At 32.5% G+C, this 20635-nt stretch overlaps 2 protein-coding genes across 2 annotated transcripts; one reads left to right on the forward strand and one right to left on the reverse strand.

Annotated features, from left to right (window-relative positions):
• Positions 1-383: 383 nt before the first annotated feature.
• Positions 384-1505, reverse strand: LOC148562935 (zinc finger BED domain-containing protein RICESLEEPER 2-like). The gene has a single exon (XM_088491072.1). The coding sequence runs from the start codon at positions 1503-1505 to the stop codon at positions 384-386; it is 1122 nt and encodes a 373-aa protein (XP_088347198.1).
• Positions 1506-5807: 4302 nt separating this feature from the next.
• LOC148562936 (metacaspase-1-like) lies at positions 5808-14105 on the forward strand. The gene is made up of 5 exons (XM_088491832.1): positions 5808-6461; positions 8640-8973; positions 11169-11289; positions 11381-11596; positions 13847-14105. The coding sequence occupies exons 1-5, from the start codon at positions 6089-6091 to the stop codon at positions 13904-13906; spliced, it is 1104 nt and encodes a 367-aa protein (XP_088347958.1). The 5' UTR covers positions 5808-6088; the 3' UTR covers positions 13907-14105.
• Positions 14106-20635: the final 6530 nt, after the last annotated feature.

Below are 20635 nucleotides of genomic sequence, written 5' to 3' on the forward strand. Positions count from 1 at the left end.
AATAACAAGAGTATATCACATCCAAATTCAATACAAATTCAACTTAATTAAACATAAAACAAAGACAATTAAAAATGTCTAGCAAAATAACAAAAATAAACACACTTTAAACCGAAACAGTCTCTTTAAAACAAATAAAAAATAAACAGCCACCATGCTTAATCTGAATCCACACCAAACTCATCATCATCTTCTTCGGTTGGTGCAATTTCTACAAAAATAAAACAAAAAAATCAATATAGATTATAAACATAATATAGATTATAAATTATAAACATAAACCATGAAAGGAACTACAAATTTCTTTTTTGCATACCTAATTCAAGTTTCTCAAACTCTTCAATAAGCTCCTCAAAATCAGTCGTCATTAGAGAAGCACGAAGTCAATTTTGTGTGCATATCAATGCCTCAACTGTCTTTGGAGTTAAAGAACTCCTATAGTTGTTAAGCACTCTTCCACCAGTGCTAAAAGCTGATTCTGAAATAACAGTCGAGACCGGCATTGCTAAGACATCTCTAGCTATTTGGGATAATATAGGATACTTGCTAGAATTTACCTTCCACCAATTCAATATGTCAAAAGTATTTTGATCACGAGACTTCTCTAAACCATCCATCAAATACAAATCCACCTCATTCTTGTTGATGATCTCATGAAAATGTACCTCCTTGAAAAAATCACCAGCCATGTCGCCATCAGGTACTCCCACATCTGATGCACCATCCATTGTTGCTGAAGTAAAAGATCTACTCCCATTATTTGCATTCACATAGTATTCAAACATCTTGGAGAATGTCTCTTTCACTTTTGCATCCAAACAATCAGCGTCATCCTTATCATATAGCTTTTCAAAGCTAAAGTTCACAAACTTCAACTTGTATCTAGGATCAACAACTACAACAACAAAAATCATCATATTGATATTTTTTATGTTACCCCAGTACTTGTCATACTTAAGCTTCATCCTCTCAGCCATACTCCCAAGTAATGGATCTCGATTACCACAAGAAGCCTTGAACACTCGCAAGATCTTACAAAACTCATAAAAATATTGAGAAGAAGTCACAAGCAAACTACCAGACACACTCTTTGTAACATCATGAAAAATTTTCAAGAATTCCATAAAGTATTTTGCATTGTCCCAATCAATATTCCTCAGAATACCACATTGCATTAGAGCATATTCTGTATCTCTCTCCCTTAGCATCTTGAACGCCTTTTGAAACTTCAAACCACTTTTAAGTATGGTGTATGTAGAGTTCCATCTAGTGGGAACATTGATTTGAACAGTACACTTGTCTTGTATCCTAGCTTCCTTAATGAAATTTTTGAACCTATTCATGCGACTAGGGGAAGCACGCACATATCTAATAGCATTTCTTATCTTGTTAATAGATTCATGCATCTCTTTCAATCCATCATTAACAACAAGATTAAGAATATGTGTACAACACCTAACATGCAAATGCTCTCTTTTCAAAGGATGTAAATTCCAATCCTCCATTCTAGTTCTTAGATAAGATATTGCAGTATCATTAGAACTAGCATTATCAACAGTAATTGTGAACACTCTATATATCCCCCACCCCAAAAGACATCTCTCAATTTTTCTACCAATTGTTTCTCCCTTGTGGTTTTTAATAAGACAAAAATTGATAATCCTCTTTTGCAATTTCCAATCATGATTAATGTAATGAGCAGTGAGACACATATAATTCAGAATTTGCACAAAAGTCCAACAATAAGTAGTTAAACAAACAGATTGATTTGGTTGTTTGAACACAGTTTTCAACCTATTCTTCTCACTAATATAAAGATTCCAACAATCCTTAGCAACAGTAATCCTTCCCGGAAGTGGAAATCTAGGTTACACAATACTCATATAGAATCTGAATCCCTCCCCCTTAACAAACTTGAACGGTAGCTCATCAACAATTATCATCCTAACAAGGGCTTTTCTACACATTTCAGCATCAAAAGTAACTGTAGTAAATACCTCTTCACCCTCTTTTTTTTGTTGGAAGGTAAGGATTGTTTGACTAGGGTCACCCGAATCCCTAGGAAATTTTTTACATTGATTCAAATAATGATAACGCATATTAGTTGTACCATTTCTATGAGAGTCACATGCATATGATGCACCACACCAATTACATTTAGCCCTAGGATGTGATGACTTAGACTTAGGATCCTTTGTAAAGTGTTTCCAAGTCTAAGATCTAGGTCTAGAAGGTTTTCTGTTAACTTCATTGGGATCATCCTTGCCATCCTCTTCATCAGTTTCCACAGTGCTTGGAGCTGGATTTGTAGGAGTTACTCTCGAAGTTGCACCCACATTAGTTGAATCAACCTTCCTTTTCTTTGATCTAGGATGGGGCGGGGGTTTGGTAAGCACGCCACTGTCCGTTGAAGAACGTACCACGGACTCAATATTTTCACCCCCACCAACCATTACTAAATTAGAAAGCTCTTAAGAGAATACTTAATGATACGTTAATAACCAATGATCTCGGATGCCCAGGGAACATAGAAACAGGTGCTAAAAATCACATTACTAAATTTAGGTTTACAATTCATCTTTAAACAGCTCATAAACAAAACCAAAGCAGCTCATAAGTAGCTCATAAACATAACCATAAGTAATTCATTTTTAAAGCCAATCAACAGAATTTAAATGACCATAAACCAGCTACACATATATATTCAAAAAGACACCAAGATTAAATACATAATATTCAAAACTCATCCAACAAGATTAGCAAGTAGCAAGCCAAGACCTTTAAATATTGCAGACTAGAATTTTGAGATTACTTAGACATGGTGAGTTTATTGACAATATATACATTAATTACTGTAAAAAAATTATAACTAAGGACAAATTCTAACCTCCGAAGAAGACATTGTTCAGTTGCTTTTTGCAGGAGAGGACTCGGCGACTGGAGTGCTGCTCGAGTTGGACTGCTCGGCCACTGGAGTGTTTCTCGGCGACTGGATTGCTGCTTGGCGACAGACTGCTGCTCGGCGACTGGATTGCTGCTCGGCGACGGACTGGATTGGAGTGCTGCTCGACTTAGGGTTTGTTGCGACGGCGACCTTGCGACGGCGATGAATAGACGACTTCAAGCGATGATAGGCGACTTCCTTGACAGCGGACAGCACTCTCTGGCTCCCTCAGGCTCTCCTTCTTTCAAGCATGGAGGTCGGAGGTGGAAGACTGGGAGATGGAAGTGTTTTGTGGGTGTGCTGCGCGTAAAAGGAGAAGAAGAAAGTTAGGGATGTGGCTGAATGGCTCTTTTATTCCTAGGTTAAAAGGAAACTTAGTAAAAACACACACTACTGAACCGATCGATTTAGTTTGAAAAAAAACCAAAAAATCGGTTTTTTGGTTATTTACTCTGTTGTTGTAAATTTCGGTTCGGTTTTGCAATAATTTTCGGTCCGGTTCGGTAACTTACACCCCTAATTAAAATCATCCTCAATGTTACAAAACATTATAAAATCATCCTTTTGTCCATAAATAACATTTTTTGGATAATTTTACCCTTAAACAAAAAAAATCTTCCCGTCCTCACCACTAATCCCCTGCATCATCAGTCATCACCACTACCACACCACTCTTTAATCTGAACCCACTACAACACCAGATTAAAACATTCTTCTCGCTGCTGCTTCCAGCTTTCTTGTCGAGGCCATAAGCAATGGCAGCAACAGTAGGCTCACTGATGATACGCATGACATTGAGGCCAGAGATGACGCCAGCATCTTTTGTAACTTGATGTTGGGAGTCATTGAAGTAAGCAGGGACAGTGACCACGGCATTCTTGATGGTGGAGCCTAGGTAAGCTTCTGCAATATCCTTCATCTTCATGAGAACCATGGAGGAGATTTCCTCAGCGGAGAATTGCTTTTCCTCTCCCTTGTAGTTCACCACGATCATGGGCTTGTCGCCAGGACTTGGAATCACCTTGAACGGCCACAGTTTCACCAAACAACACCAATAATGGCAACAACAACTCAAATACCCTTCATCATCATCTTTCTCCCTTAACCTCCTCACTCCATTGTTTACCTCAGCCTCCTTCCTACTCCACTCTCTCCAGTCTCCACCCAAATCTTTAACAACAACAATACCGACTATTTTTTTTTAATTTCAAAAAAATCAAACAAAACCAACACAGAATCAACAATAACAACAAAGTACAGAATGCAGCAACAATGCACATAACTATATTTAATAAATCAATTCAGGGGAGCCAGCAACAGTAACATTCTTTTGTCACATGGAATTAGAAGTTGGGCAAGAAGGAACTAGCACATCAATAACCCCTTCAAGCATGAGCACAACACTCAGAAACTAGCCATAATTGCACAAACAAAACTCAGAAACTGTGACGAACAAAACAAAAAAATTGAAAATTTTCTATGAACCCATATCATGATTTAGATTCGGATTCCATAGAACGAATCAAAATTGTTCCTTTCGAAGAAGGAAGATCTAAAACGACCGAAAATCACTTAATGAAAAAAAAAAGAGGGAATTAATAAAAAAGGAGAAGATTTTACATTTTTGACAAGGATGAAGTTGGCGGCGGCGACGGTGGTGACTATACCGCCGAAGAGGGTGATAGGACCGGTAAGGAGACTCCATGTTCGGTGAATCTTCTTCTTCTGAAACCGCTACTCTTCAACAGCGACAGTGGCACTCAATCCCGCTGCTACCACCATTGAAAGAAGAAAGAGAGAGCACGCCCAGAGAAAGAGCGCTCGCGTCACAACTGCCGCCAGTGGTATTCGAAATGGTCGTTGGTGAAGGGAGAAAAGGGAGATATGAATCCGAGAAAAGGGAGATCCGAAATTGAAAAACGCGAGGAGGGCGAGGGCCAGGCGCGTTGCTATGAGGGGGAGTCGCGGCGCTACGAGGGGGAGTCGCGATGTTGTGACGGCGACGGTGAGTCGCGACGGCGACGGCCAGGCGCGGCGAGGCTTCCTTCTCTCTGAGTCTCTGCTTCTCTTTCTCTCTTTCTCTGGGTCTTTGCTTTTCTTTATTTCTTGCTCTCCCACCTCTTTGTTTGTGTTGTGGAAAGAAAAAAAGAAATGAAGGTAAATGATGAAATTAAGATGAAGGGTAATTTTGTCCAATAATTAGAAAAAGGACGGTTTTATAACGTTTTGTAATGTTAAGGATGATTTTAATAACAAAAAAACATCGAGGACGAATTTGATTTTCACCCCAAATTTTAGGGACGAAAAAAATACTTAACCCTAATAATAATAATAATAATAATAATAATAATAATAATAATAATAATAATAATAATAATAATAATAGAGATATTATAATAATAACAATAAAGATAATAACGACACTAATGAAAATAATAACAGTAATAATAAGTGAAATAATAATTAAAATAATAATAAGAAAGAACAGTATAATAAGTGAAATAATTATAATTTAATTTATATTTAAATTTGTCTCAATTACTACAATTTGATATTTACAAACCGATTTTTATATTTTTGGATATCTTTATTTATTGTCTGATTTTTCAACGTCTGAATTATATTTGTCAACTATTTAAATAACATCATTTTTCCATACTCATTTAAAAATTACAAGTTTAAATTTCTCTATCTTTAATTAAAAAAAAAAAAAAGGGTCGGATTATACTTTCTTCACCCCAAAAAAGCTCCATGTATTAATATCACATGTTTGTTTACTAGAGAAATAAATTTAGAATAATTTTGTAACTAATTTTTTCGAATCATTTTCTTAAAGATGAATACAAAACGCAAGGTAGTACGAAAAGATATTCTAGAATCATTGTAAAAAGATGTAAAGTTACGGAAAAGACAGAGAAAGTCAGAGATCAAGTTTTTTCCTTTCCAATCAAAATAAATGAAATTAGAAACCGTGTCCCACCCAGGCAACTACCCTGATCACAAACGCAGATCTTCACCTAAACTGCGCCGTCGGTAACAATCACTGATAAACGCACACGCTCTCCACCTTCTGTTTCCTTCTCCTTCACTTCCATCAAACTGAGAAAACACCATATTCCAATTCTACCCCTAACCAAGGCAATCATGTACAGCAACATGCTCGTCAACTGCTCTGGCTGCCACACGCCTCTGCAGTTGCCACCCGGCGCCACCTCAATCCGCTGCGCGTTGTGCCATGCCGTCACTCATATTGCCGACCCACGCGCCCTCCCGCACCAGCCACACTCATCGACCCACGCGCCTCCACCGCCGCCGCACACGGCCCCTTCCCCCTACAACCACGCACCGCCGGGCCCCCCGCCGAATGCTCACGGCCGCAAGAAGGCGGTGGTCGTCGGCATTTCGTACAAATACTCCCGGCACGAATTGAAGGGTTGCATCAATGACGCCAAGTGCATGAAATACCTTCTCATGAACAAGTTCAACTTCCCCGAATCTTGCATCATCATGCTCACCGGTAATTCCTCTGATCTTGTTTTCGTTGCTTAATTTTCGGTGGAATCAATTATTGTAGGAAGAAGTGGAATTGGGAATTTTGCTTGTAATTGCGATTTACTCAGTAATGTATGATTTTAGAGTTTTTATTTCTACTCTTATTCCATTTACAATTAATGAGTTACTTCAAAGCCTAGGAAGATAGCAATTGTTTAATTAATTTCTCTGTTCTTGCATCTGTCATCATTTACATTTAGTGTCACTTGTCTTCTTATCCTTTTGGCAAATCAAGGAGTCCCCAGTCTAGTGTCTTCGTTGACATATGCATTCCTCTCTTTGATAACTCATCATTCCCAATATGGGTCATGTAGGGTTTCTCTATTGTTTCCATTGAGGTGGAAACTCCCGTGCAGTGAAATTGATAGCTAAAACTTAAAATTCGTTAGAGGACAATTTAGTCAAATATGTCAAATCATGATAATCATGGACAACTGATGGATCACATAGTAGTGGATAGGTGATCTCCTTCCACAATAGATCGTTTGTTTGGAAAGCTTTTAGTGTGAGAAAAGAATTCTAATTCTATTAAGAAATGACTTCTAACTCTATTTCAAATTCAAGTCTATGGTTTGAAACAACTTATTGTATTGATAAATGAATTCTGTGTTTTGATATCTTTATCCATAATTCTATTGTAACATCCAACAACGGTAGAGAAACACGAATTTAACTCCTCTAAAGTGGGGAGATTGGTAAAGTGATAAGGTAAGGGTTAATCACCATTGAATTGTAATTCCCATCATATCTGAACCCCACTATCGTAATTTTAAGAGTGATTAGCCTCACACTTTATCAGTTTACCGACTCCCTCACTTTAGAGGAGCTTGATCCGACAAACACAGCAGATAAACATTGTTGCTGGGTGAAGAAATAAGTTGCAGCTTCCACAATTAACATCAAACAAACTAGATAAACCCATCTTTTAAGTAAAATCAACATATGCCTATATTTTTAACCTAAAATTAATTAAAAACCCCTAAAAAATAATGGGAAAAAGGAAGAAAGAATGAGAAAGACCTTGAATGAGATGGTGTTATTGAATGGTTATTGTTGTTTTGGAAGGCTCTGTTATGTGATGAAAAGTAAAGGGATTGTACATAGAATTTGGGTGGTTAAGCAAGGAGGTTTGTAACCTATTGGGACAAGAACATGAAGGCAATGGTGGAAAAGAGGCAGATGCAGCAACCAAAATAGTTTTTTAATACAATTAATATTACAATTTTTTCTCTTTTCTAAAAATTATATCATTATTAGGGTTAAAAATGTAAACAGCAAAGCCTTGTCCACTAGATGGGATTGGCTACATGCATCAAAAGCAGGTTAGCATAAAATCTAAAAGTAGGATAGACAAATTTGAAGTTGTATCAAGGTGGGATAAAATTTAATACCTTGATGAATCATTTAGTTAGAACAACTTCTCACCACTGATATTATGGAATTTTCATGAGGTGCAGCTACTCAAGATAAATGTTTTTCCTTGCTGCATGGCCATTCTGTTAGTGTGTATTATTACATGTACATCCAGTTCATGTATTTAAGATACTCATTTTTGTTCATAATTAATTTTAACAATGTGTTTGTAAGTTTTAGAAATTATCATCATATCATATTTGTCATGCCTAAAATATATCCAACACCATGCACAATTATCAATAAAACTTACAAGTTAAAAGCATCTTCGAAGAAATATATGAAAATGGTTAGATGCATTGTAAGGTTTTCAAAATAGGAAATGTGGTGACATTTCACTAGAACACAGAGGAATTTGGTTTCTAAAACCGTCTAACATTATTTAAAAATATTTTTCACAGTTCCTCACTCATTTGGATGAGGATACTTTTCATCGTACTAAACTAAGGACAGTGATTACAGTCTATCAAGAAACAAACCAGCTGCTAATTTATAGTCTAATTACTTTCCATTAACCAGCAGCCCTCTTAAACACAACTGCACATAACATTTTTATACTTTTAAGTTCATTCTCGTGTTAGTAAATGTATTATAAGAATTGACAGAATTCATATTATTGATTAAATCACAGTAATTTGCAGGCTTCATTTTCCCTTGCCACCTTAATTAATTTGTTTTTGTCAAGCTGGTTTACTTTTACATTATTTTGAATTTTAATATCAAAATGCAGAAGAAGAAGATCCTTATGGCCCAAAATTTCCTAATAAGCACAACATGAGGATGGCTATGTTTTGGCTTGTACAAGGATGTCAACCGGGGGACTCGCTGGTTTTTCATTATTCGGGTCATGGGTCACAGCAAAGGAACTATAGTGGTGATGAAGCTGATGGATATGATGAAACATTATGCCCCCTTGACTTTGAAACACAGGGCATGATTGTAGATGACGAGATTAATGCAACAATTGTTAGACCTCTACTACCTGGGGTTAGGCTGCATGCACTAATTGATGCTTGCCACAGTGGCACTGTTCTGGATTTGCCATTTCTTTGCAGAATGGACAGGTTGTCTTCCTTACATAGTAAATATTTTGTATTTACTTCCCAGTTGCATGGTTTGGTTGTTATGAATTGACTATGGGATTATGATTTTTAGAAAATCTTCTGATAAAACTTTAAACAAAAGCATTTGCCAAAATCTTTTTTAGATATTCAATAATTCTTCCAGCAATGATCAATAACCAATATTTTTTTGTGGATACATCTTTTTGTTGTTGTCAACTCATATATTCATTTTTTTTAATTTAAATAAGTTCATTTTGTCTAATTTAGCCTACGATGTCTTGTAAATTTTACCTTTCCCCCCTTCTCTAATAAGTAAATGAAATGCAAGAAAATGCTAGATGAATTGAAGAGGAGCTCACCTTGATATATCTTTGCTAGAGCAAACAAGACATGCTTCATTATGCAAACTGTAGAGAAATTAAACTCGTTTGTTGCACTAAGAAGCTATAGGAAATAGTGATTGAGAGCATTTTAATGTAAGATATCTCATATCAGAACCGATTTTATTTTGTTAGGAGAGGTCAACATTTAAGCCTATGTTGCGATTGCAAAGTGTGAATGCAAAGATACGAAATGACATGTGCTTGAGCTTCTTTCGTCTTGGAAAAACCCATATGGGGATACTACAAGAAGTAACAGGATAACCATAGAAAAGGAATATGTAAGAAAAGGGAATGACAAGTAACGTTTTACTCAGTCATTTACTCATTTTGCATTTTTCCTATCAGGTCTCTATCAAGGGTTGATTGAATCCGCACCTTTTTAGTTTGAAAACCCAAAGCCAATGGCTCAGTGCTTGCTTTTTGGAAATGTTGCAATCCTTGCTGAGTCTAGAAGAGTATATGATAGCATTTATTAGGCTAACCCTGCTCCATATGGAGTTAATAACCGTGACTTCACTGATAAGATTCAAGCTAGTTGAATGAAATGGAAGATATGCTATAGGCATGCTTTGGATAGGTTATTAACGCCAATGGTTATCAAACTCATGGGAATAAGATGAGTGATACCAAATTAGGAGTTCAGAGCAGGAAATATTGTAAACCTGGGAAGTTGGAGCTTCACTTACTGAGTTTAATTTGAGAAAAACTTTACGTAATTTGGTTTGGCTAAGTCTAAAGAAATTAAATAGATAAGATTTGATAATTATGTCCATTGATGTACCAAGTGTTTGTGTGTGTGTGTATGTTTTGCAATAAAAAAAAATGCAACCTCTGGTGGAAGGAGCCTTTTGATGAAGGAAATCAGGATATATGTTTGTTTTGCCTTTGTTGTGGTATTTGTATGTTTAGTGCTTTCAAAAGAACTAGGGTCTTTCTTTTATTTATATATATTGGATTTGTGCAGTCTAGAGAGGTATTTCTTCGAAAGCAAAAAGTAGTAGTAGAAAAATATTTTGTATTTGGATATGTCTATAAAAGTACATTTAATTAGAATCATAAGCATTTAAGTATTTGGATATGACAAATATCTAAGTATTTTTTAATATAAAATTACTATTATGGAGCATGAGGAAAAAAACTATTTACATAACATGGTATTTTTGAAAACTTAAAAGGTGTAATTATTTTATTATATATCTACTTATTGGAATAAAATACAATAATTACATAAAATTTTGCTATTATATACTATGTTATCTTTTTAAATGATGTCTTAGTTAAAAATATTTTATTTTAATATATATATATATATAAAACACGTTTTCTCGATATATTAATACATTTTTTTATTTTGAAATGAAATTAAATTTATAGATCTAACAAATAATACTCACTATAATTTAATCTCGTTTTTAGCATAATGCAATAAAAAAAATCTCATAAGAATTTGTATAGTGGTTAGGCTTTTATATTTTCTGCATCGATATATTTGTCCTTTTAAAAATATGTGGAGATAAATTGGTAATCTTAATCTTTTAGATTCTCTCTCTTCAGTTGCTTCTACTTCTGGTAGAAAAAGGTCCCTACCTACTTTTCAGAAAGTGCAGAAAAATTGTTTATTTTCTGCTTCTTTTTTTTTTTTTTGAAGCACAAAAATAACTCAACAAAAAATAAGTATTTATTTTTGAAAAAAAAGGGGGTACTTTTGTCCTAGAATCACAAAGAAACCAGCCCATTGAATAATCTTTACGGTAGAATGTATGGCAGGACCATTGCCCTAGTATTCACTCTGTTTCTGGCTTCTTTGTATAGGGGTGGACGGTATGTATGGGAGGACCATCGCCCTAGGTCAGGTACATGGAAAGGATCAGCTGGTGGAGAAGTTATCTCCTTTAGTGGATGTGATGATCATCAAACTTCCGCTGATACATCTGTAAGTCTCAAAAAATTACATTGATGGGTCCAAGATTGTTACAGTTCTACCTGAGATAGCTTATCTTTTTTATCATTATCCCTGTAAACAGGCACTTTCAAAGATTACATCAACTGGGGCTATGACGTTTTGTTTCATCCAAGCCATTGAGCGTGGTCATGGGACTACATACGGAAGCATTCTGAATGCAATGCGCACTGCCATCAGAAATGTTGGCAATGATGGTGATGTTATAGGTGGTGGTGTAGTTACATCTCTCCTCTCCATGCTATTGACTGGAGGCAGCGGTATTGGTGGACTAAGACAGGTATGCTTGGGCAGCTTAATTTCAAATTCGTATGTTTAATTTGAAGAATGTTATACGGATTACTTTTATATACACCTCTATTATACATCTATTTTTTGTCTATTTTTTGTATTAAAAGTGATTGGTAAAATGTGAAAGAAAATACAAAGTTTGCCATAAAACAAAGTGTACAAATACCATTTTTAGGTCACTTTTCAGATTAGGCAAATAGAGCCCTTTCTTCTTATCACTTATGAAGTACGGACACCGGCATAACAGACACAGAAAGATGGCATATATATAAAATATGAAGTATAAACTTTTTAAATGTTTTGAATATTTTTAATTATTTAAAGATTTTTTTATCATTTTTATTTTAATAATTAATATTACATAATATTTCTAAACTCATTTCAAAAATATATAAGAATAGGGTTAGACATGCTGATACGTAATCATATTTGAGTGTGTCTAAGCGTGTTTGGAGAAGTATTTTCTTTTTAATTCAAAACACAGTTAGACAAGAAAGACATACATGTCACATGAGTATCAAAGTGTCCAAAATGTGTCTAACATGTAGACATAATAACTCAATGAAGTGTTCCTTCTTCATAGCTTATCACTTTTTTTCTTGGTCCTTTGGTTTTATACCAATTTGATCCCAAATCACTTTTATGCATAACAAATGAAGAATGATGTGTCACAAATAGTGTTACACGGTCTGAATTTTAGTGTGATACACATTGTATTACTTAATCAGTTAATTGTTGTTGATTATGTATGTGTTAAGAGAGTTACTGTGGAGCAAATTGGTAGATGATTTAATTTCAGTCCCTATCTTCAATATATATTTTAAAACATATTGAAATAGGGAATGACATTAAAGAAAGATGAAATGCATTTTGGTTCCTAAATGTACTTAGGGTGCATGTATTTCAACTTTTAGGAGGTTATTATGAAACATGAATTCTTTGTGAAACTGAACAAGTTAAAATCATTTTCTCAAAAGCTACTCTTCTAAGCTTCTAATAAAATTTTGAAAACATTTCTTTTTAGTTCTTATTATTTTTTAAAGAGTTATCCAAATATGTTAGAATCCTAAAATAATTGATAAAAGCTTGTTGACATTAAATAATCTACTAAAAGTTTAAATGTGATATCAAACATGTATTCAGAAAGTTAAAATTTGATATCATATTGATTGGTAAAAGATGCATGCGATATTTGTCCAATATTTTGGTTCTCAATAAAGTATGAGCATTCAGGAAATTATTTAATGTCATGCATTTTGAAGGGACCAAACTATTAAATTTTATGGATCTATTTGTTGTCAAACATTCAAAGAATAATGTAAATACTTTTATAGACTTGTTCCATGTCAAAATCTTCCGAGGACTAAGTGAATCTGAGTTACATATTTGTTTGTTTGTTTGGTCTTTTGGTCAGATAAAAGTAAGGGGGGGCCTGAAATCCCTTAATGCCATAATTTTCAAAATTTATTACAGAATTGTCACTGTTTTTAATTATGTATCAATTTATCGATATGCCATTGTTTTGTTATGTGGCAATATTTATTACTTTTTGTGTTGGCATGGAGGTATTATGGGAAATGCACCTCCACGTCAGCATTAAAAGAAATAAAATTTTCCACCATGTCAAAATAGTGACTTTTTGATAAATAATTTAAAAATAATGGCAATTTAGTAATAACTTTTAAGAAATATGGCTATTTAGGGATTTCAACTTGGTGAAATTTAGGGTTTGTTTGGTTTAAAAAACTCTTTTTGATGTTCATTTTCAATGGTCTCTATTTTTAGATTTTAATAAAGAAAGAAGAAAAAATTGTTATAGCAATCAAATCATGATGAAAACTCACATGCAGTTATCTTCATGTAAACTTAATAGTTGAGAATGGTTAGACAACAATTTCGTCGAATCATTTAAATCATCTTACAGTTCTCAACTATCAACTTTACGTGAAGACAATTTGCACGTGAATTTCCACCTTAAATCATATCTATGTTTTTACTCTTTACTTCACAATATTAAAAACAAGAAATATTAAAAATGAAAACACATACCAAACATTTCCTTATTTTCTCAAGTTGTGTTGGAACTTGGAACTCCTTCCCCTTGTAGAAGGATGCTCCATAATCTGGATTCATTAATTCTCAGTGTCGCCTGTAGCATCTATCTGTGTATTGAGATGCTCGTATAGTTGAACTGACTCCTCTTTATTACTTTTCTTTTGCCTTTTCTTTCTTTCAACAGGAACCACAGCTGACAGCTTGTGAACCGTTCGATGTGTATACAAAACCATTTCATTTATGATGTTTGGAGTTCTATATACAATTCTTTTGGCACTGCCCTTAACCCTTGTACATGAGTGTATTAATAATTACAATGATAAACGATAGTATTATAAGGAAGTTCATATTTTTTGGAAACACGGTAGGATGTATTTTACTGAATTTACATATGCCCTTGTGAATTTGATCCTGATCTAAGCTTATTGTTGAGTTGCTGCAAATCTTGGATTTCATTTCTACATTTATATATATCTTGTGTTACTAGAGTAATAGTTTGTAATAAGGGTGAGAGATGAATCTAGATTATTGGATTTTATTAGAATAGTAGTCAATAGCAGAAAGAGAAATGTTATACGCACCATTTCTGCACCATTTCTAATATTAAAAGTGGTTGATCGAAAAGTCAGAAAAGATAAGAAGCTTGTGTTTTATACTATAGAAGAAAGTGTACATGGAAGGAATTGAGAAGAGTGAAGCAGGAAGTTGATGTCCCCATGCTATTAGGGGGGAATTTTAATGAAATTACCAATGAGCATGAAAAGAGGGGTTGTAGTTCGTTGTCTATAAGCAGTAGATTGTTTAAGGTATGGATTGATTATATGGAACTTGTGGATTTGGAGTTGAGTGGTCGAAAATATACATGGTATGATGGTAGATCCTACAGCAGATTAGACTGGGTCTTTGTTGATAGTGAATGAGTAACTGAATATGAGAATTTAAATTTAAAAGGTTTTTTTTTTTTGTCTGAATTGGACAACCCCCAATCTTAGGTACCTCAAATGGATTGGACAACCAATTTAAAAGGGTTAAATCGCTCCCTAGCTGGTGTGTTTGGGTGAGATCGACTAGGGTCCCTAAACCATTCAGAACCTTAGAAGCTTGGCTGTCTCATGTGAACTTAAAATGTGGTGAAGGAGGAATGGGCAAGGTTGGGCAACAAATCGGTGGTGGAAAAGTTGAAAGAGTTGAAGGCGATACTACGGAGTTCGAATAAGGGGAAGTTTGGGGTGATATATCATAAAACGGAAATGTTTGGTAACCAAAGAAAATCAGTCAAAAACAGCTATAATTTGCCTTATTTAGCATTCATTAATTGTTGTAATAATTAATTAATGCTAAATAAGGCAAGTTCTTGCTGTTTTTTTTTTTTGTCTACCTAGCATTACCCATCATAAAATTATGGAGGTGGAAAAGGAAATTAATAATGTGGATGAAAAAGTGGAGATGGGTCATGATTATGAGTGTTTGCTGGCGAGAGGTTGGGCTCTCCAAATCCTAGCTGAGAAGTGGTGTGAGAGAAAGGCATCATACTGGCAGCAGCTCATAACATGTATAGAAATACGAAGTCTTTCCATGCCATAACCAAGACAAGGAAAAGAATAAAATGGATACAGTCTTTGAAGATAAATGGACGTTGTTTTAGAGACCTTGACAGAATTATAAGGGAAGTTAGAATGTTCTTCAAAGCCCTATGGTCACGGCTCAAAATGAGCCATCGGCTCAAAACGAGCCATGTTGATGCTTAGAGAAATAGTTCTATAACAAGTCTAACATATTTAAATATAGTTAAATAAGAAAGTTACAAATATTTTTAATAAATTTACAAGTTTTAGAGAGAATAATTACACATTTTTAACAAAAAAATAAAATAAATAAATATGGTTAAATTCTACATGTGACATATGGAGAATATAATATTTAGGAACTCAACAAGGAATAAGAGTTTAGTGTAGACAATTACTCTTGAATAAAAAACTCACATATTTAAATATATGTTCCTGCAATTTTTTTAAGAAAACAGAGTGAATTTTGTAACTCAATGACTAGACAATACATCTATAATCAGTATTATTGAAATCTATTCTATTTGAAAAATAATAATTTATACAAATAAGTGAATCAATAAAAGAGTCCTCAGTAAAGAAATCAAATCGATAGTCCACAGTTGGGCGGCTCCACCGCTAAAGATAGCCCTTTCCTCTTGTGTGTTCAAATAGAATAACAGATCCAACGTGTGGCCTACACGTTAGGCTAGCAACTTCCCTGCTAGCTGAGGTCTGAGTCAGATGCATCTAAGTTAACGTCATGACTGCCGTTAACTACGATTTTCTGATACGAGCCTCCAAACTAATTCAAAACATATAATTTCAAATACAATCAATCTTTAATCTTTTAAATATATAAAGTATCAAATTAAATAATACTTTCTCATTAGAAATCATTTTTAATCATACTTTTTTTTCAATCATAAAAAAATGTCAAATATAATTTACAATTTCAGAGTATATAAACGAGTATCAACAATACTTCAATGTTTCAAAAATATATATTCAAATAAAATCGAACGTTCTAGAATAATGCAAAGCTTCATAAAAAATATATATGATCTCATGGAAAGTTCATAAAGTATAAACTTCACAAAAGAAAATTATTCAACTCTAATAAATCAATTATTCTAATCAAATTAAAATCGGTTAAGGCAAATATAGTGAGTATCATTCAAAGATCATAATAGATATATGTCAAAATAATTATTGATGCAAAGTCAAACAATTATAAATATAAATTCTACTCACAAATTGGTCCTAAAGGACGAAGACTAATACTGGAATGCCATCAATATGGAGGAGATTAGAAGTTAGAATTCAAGTGATTGTGAAGGGTTGAAGGTGGTAGTTTCAACATGGAAAAATAGTCCCAAATAAGACAAAGAAGCAAGATAGAACAAAATACAGCGACCCAAAATAAGCAACAGCAACAACACACGACAATGACAACATAGATGCAACAACAACCACCCTTCTTGGCAGCTGCAGCAATCAAATTAGGGAATGGCAAAGCTAGGGCTTTTGGAAGCGACTCCGACAACAGAGCGCCGACGTCGACATGCTCTGACGACACAGCAGCACCACCCTTCTTCACCATCAAGCTCAAATCCTCCCTCTGTCTTTCATCGTCTCCTCTTTTCAGTTATGGTGGTTCAGCAGTTTCCTCTTCATCGGCGCCATCTTCCTCTCTTTTTTCTTTCTTTCTTTCCTTTTCTTCTCATGTTTTTCCTACATTCCTCCCTATCTTCTCGTTCCATTTTTTTTTGTTATGAGTGACGGCTAATGAGAGATTAAAGGTTGAGAAAATGTGTTTGTGTGTGTAATTAGTGTTAGAGAAAAAAAAAAGTGTGGCTCACAATTTTATTTACTTGCATATATTTTTTATTTTATTTTATTTTATTTTATTTTATTTTTTGAGGTATTACATTCTTCTCACTTTTAAAAATTAGGTCCTCGAATTTTAAACTAAGTTATTATTTATAATATAACTTCACCAAATACCAGTCACTTGTATTACATGCAATTAGACATTGAAACAACAGATTATGATCTGAATTGAGAATAAGAGAAGAAAATAACATCGAGACAACTTTAATCAAAATAGATATCGTCACTATTTTGCATGTAATCATTAATAAAAAAAAAAAAAAAACAGGACAATCAGAAAGTTAAAAGAGTCACGATGAATACACTAGCACCACCAGCGAAATAATTTCAATGACAATCATCTTCGGACCCAAAATAAAACCTTGTTATGATATTTTGCCCATTCATGACATAGTAATTCGACTAAATACGACAAAAGTTCTCAATACAAAATATCCCTTTTAGCTAAAGGAATAAATAAATTTAAATAGCTAACATAAGAATCAAATTGTATCTCCAAACTATTTGAAAATCATATGATATAAAATTTGTAAACATTGGTATAAATTTTCTATTAAAGATCAAAACACTTGTTACTTATCATAAAAGCTTTCTCATCGCCGTACCTCTTTGATAATTCTTTTGAAAATACTTTTCTAATATCAAAACTTATTAATTAGTTAGGAGATATGGCCTAGAAAAACAATTATAGACCAAAGATAGCTTCTTATGTATTTATTTAGAAGGACACAATCTACTAAGAAGAGAAAAAAAATTTAAGGTTTACAGTCTTTAATATTATAGACCAAAATTGGAAGCAACAACATAGACAAAGTAACAAATACTACTTTACTCTCTCTAAAATAATATATAAGTTACATTTTCTGATGTGTCATATTTTAATGGGTGTTTATTTATTTTAAATTTTTAGTAGAATTTGTTGGATGATTAATTTATCTAATAAAATAAAAAATAAGAAATTGATTTCGGGTCATTAAAATTTGTTGAAAATTTAACAAAATATTTCAAAAATAATGTTATATATTACCCTTTTATTTTTCACGCAAAATCTCTGATTTCTAACAAAAATTAAATAAAAATTCAGACTTTCATAAAAAATAATTGCAAACTAGTTACATTAATTTTTAAAAAATAAGATATAAAGTGTTTTAATTTCTTCCTTTTTTTTCATATAATTCTAAACCAAATTATATAGAATAAATTTTTAAATTTAAAGATCTACACGGTGATACTAATTTGTGTTTCTATTTTTAATTTGTCACATTAATATTTTAGTTTAGAATTTAGTTAATATAAAAAAACTTAAATTCATATTTTAATAAATATATAACAAATGTATTAAAATAAACATCAAATTAGAATGTGACACATCAAAAAAGATAACTTACATGTTATTTTAGAAAGGGTAGGATAACATTCACCAAATAAAATACCTCCAACAATTATAAATCAAAACCACCGGCAACAAGACAAAGGCCACAACATTGAAACTAAACAAAATAACAAATTAAAAATTTAACAACACATTTTAGAAAAGACAATTGAACAATCATGAAATTAAAAACAGTAATTGTCACAAAAATCAGCATGCTCTCTTTCTATTGCCTAGAACTCTTTGACAATCCCTTTGGAAATAGTTATTAAGACAATCCCTTTAGAATAATTATTATTATGGCTTTGAATATTAAGTATAAATAATTTTTTTACCTTGTTACTATAAATAAAGATAAATAACATAAAATATGACAAAAAAATGTAATCTATATTCTCCTTCATTTTTCTTTGTTTCATTTCAGTAAAAGACCAACATAAACATGGAAAATAAAGTTACTAACATTGATAGCACAAAACAAGATAATTAAAAAGTTTGGCAACACACTTAAACAAAAATAATTCATATTAACTTAATATTAGTCTTAGAAATAATCATTTTTGCAAACCTACGCAATTTTTTTTTTTATGTATGTGTAATATGTTTGAGATCGTAATCATCATTAGTTTTATCTGTTTGTGAAATTATAAAATAGTGAAATTTCACAATAAAACATAAAAAGAGAATTTTTTTCTCACAAAACAAGAAAAAGAAAAAGAGAAGATATAATGGCCAATGAAAAATAAAAATTGTATTCAATAAGAGAGAGAAATGGAGTAATATTCAAATTTCAAAGTGATTACTAAAGAAAGAAATGATAATTATAGATATAAAGTATTAGTGTGGAGATTAAAAGTGGTTTATAAAACACTAGATTGATTTCATTCAGTATAAAATTTGTTCAATCCAAAATCTCACATTTTTTATTTTTATTATTATTTTATTAGAGAAGGTCACTTTATATAAAATAATGTGAAAATTTTACAAATGACATAATGCTTCCATGAAAATTTTATGTAAAATAGTAATAGCTTAATTAAGGTTGTTTAATGCCAAGATTTTTCATAAACTACATGAATTCATCAAATGAAGATGTTATATTAATAAAGTTGTGGCATCTCATCAAATTTTGAAATTCTCTTAAAAAAAAAATCGACTTACTAAGAAGTCTTACCTTGACAAAAGAAAAGTTTAGTGACTAAGATAAGGCTAATAAGTCACTTCTACTATAGGTTTCACTCATCAACCAAACTACCAAAAATAATAAAAATAGTACACATCTGGACTTGTTTAAAATTATAATAGACACCTCCTCAACCACTTATTGTTCAATTATGAAATATTTTAATTTTAATAATAAGTAAATAAATAGTTCAATTTTATTGATCATATTTTATTTTATTTTTTTTGTTTCTAATGACCAAAGATTTTTTTTTAAAGAAAGTAGATTCTTTTTTTTTTCTTTGTGTTCATAGTGTTTTCTGTTAATTTTCAAAATCAATCAATATATGAATGAAAAACACCAAATAAATAGATCATACATAAGAAATAAAAAACAATACATATATTGGACACTGGAGAGTAACCAAGAATAATATAAAACAAAGTAATAACTCAACAACATATAAAAAGAGCAACATACTTAATAAGTTTCTATAAGAATAATTTATTATTCTATTTCACCCTTTTCTTTTCCTTTTTTTTTTTTAAGAATACTCAAAAGACATAAAGAGAACTCTAGTAGGAAATAACATAAAACACCCTATCAATTACTTTTATATCACATAATAATTTAAACACTCAATAATAAGTTAGATATTATAAAATAGACACTTTATTTCAAAAACATATAAGAAACTAAGCATGTCACAACAATTTCTCTCAATGGATCAATTCAACACCAATAATATCACGTAAATTATAAATTAATTATCACAAAATCGTCCTGAATAAATCATTTATCACCCATCCAAACAACATATCTCATTTTGGTTTAACTAAAAGCCAAATAAACTCATTCCAAAAGATCGGCACACCAAAACATGACAATGTGATATCTTAAGGTAAAAATGAACTTATTTATTATTTAGTATCAATCAATTGATAGTATATAACACTACTAATATATATATATATATATATATATATATCTCCATTGCAGTTA

This window comes from Arachis ipaensis, chromosome B6, assembly GCF_059453495.1.
Source record: "Arachis ipaensis isolate K30076 ecotype BB chromosome B6, ASM5945349v1, whole genome shotgun sequence".
Taxonomy (NCBI): Eukaryota; Viridiplantae; Streptophyta; class Magnoliopsida; order Fabales; family Fabaceae; genus Arachis; species Arachis ipaensis.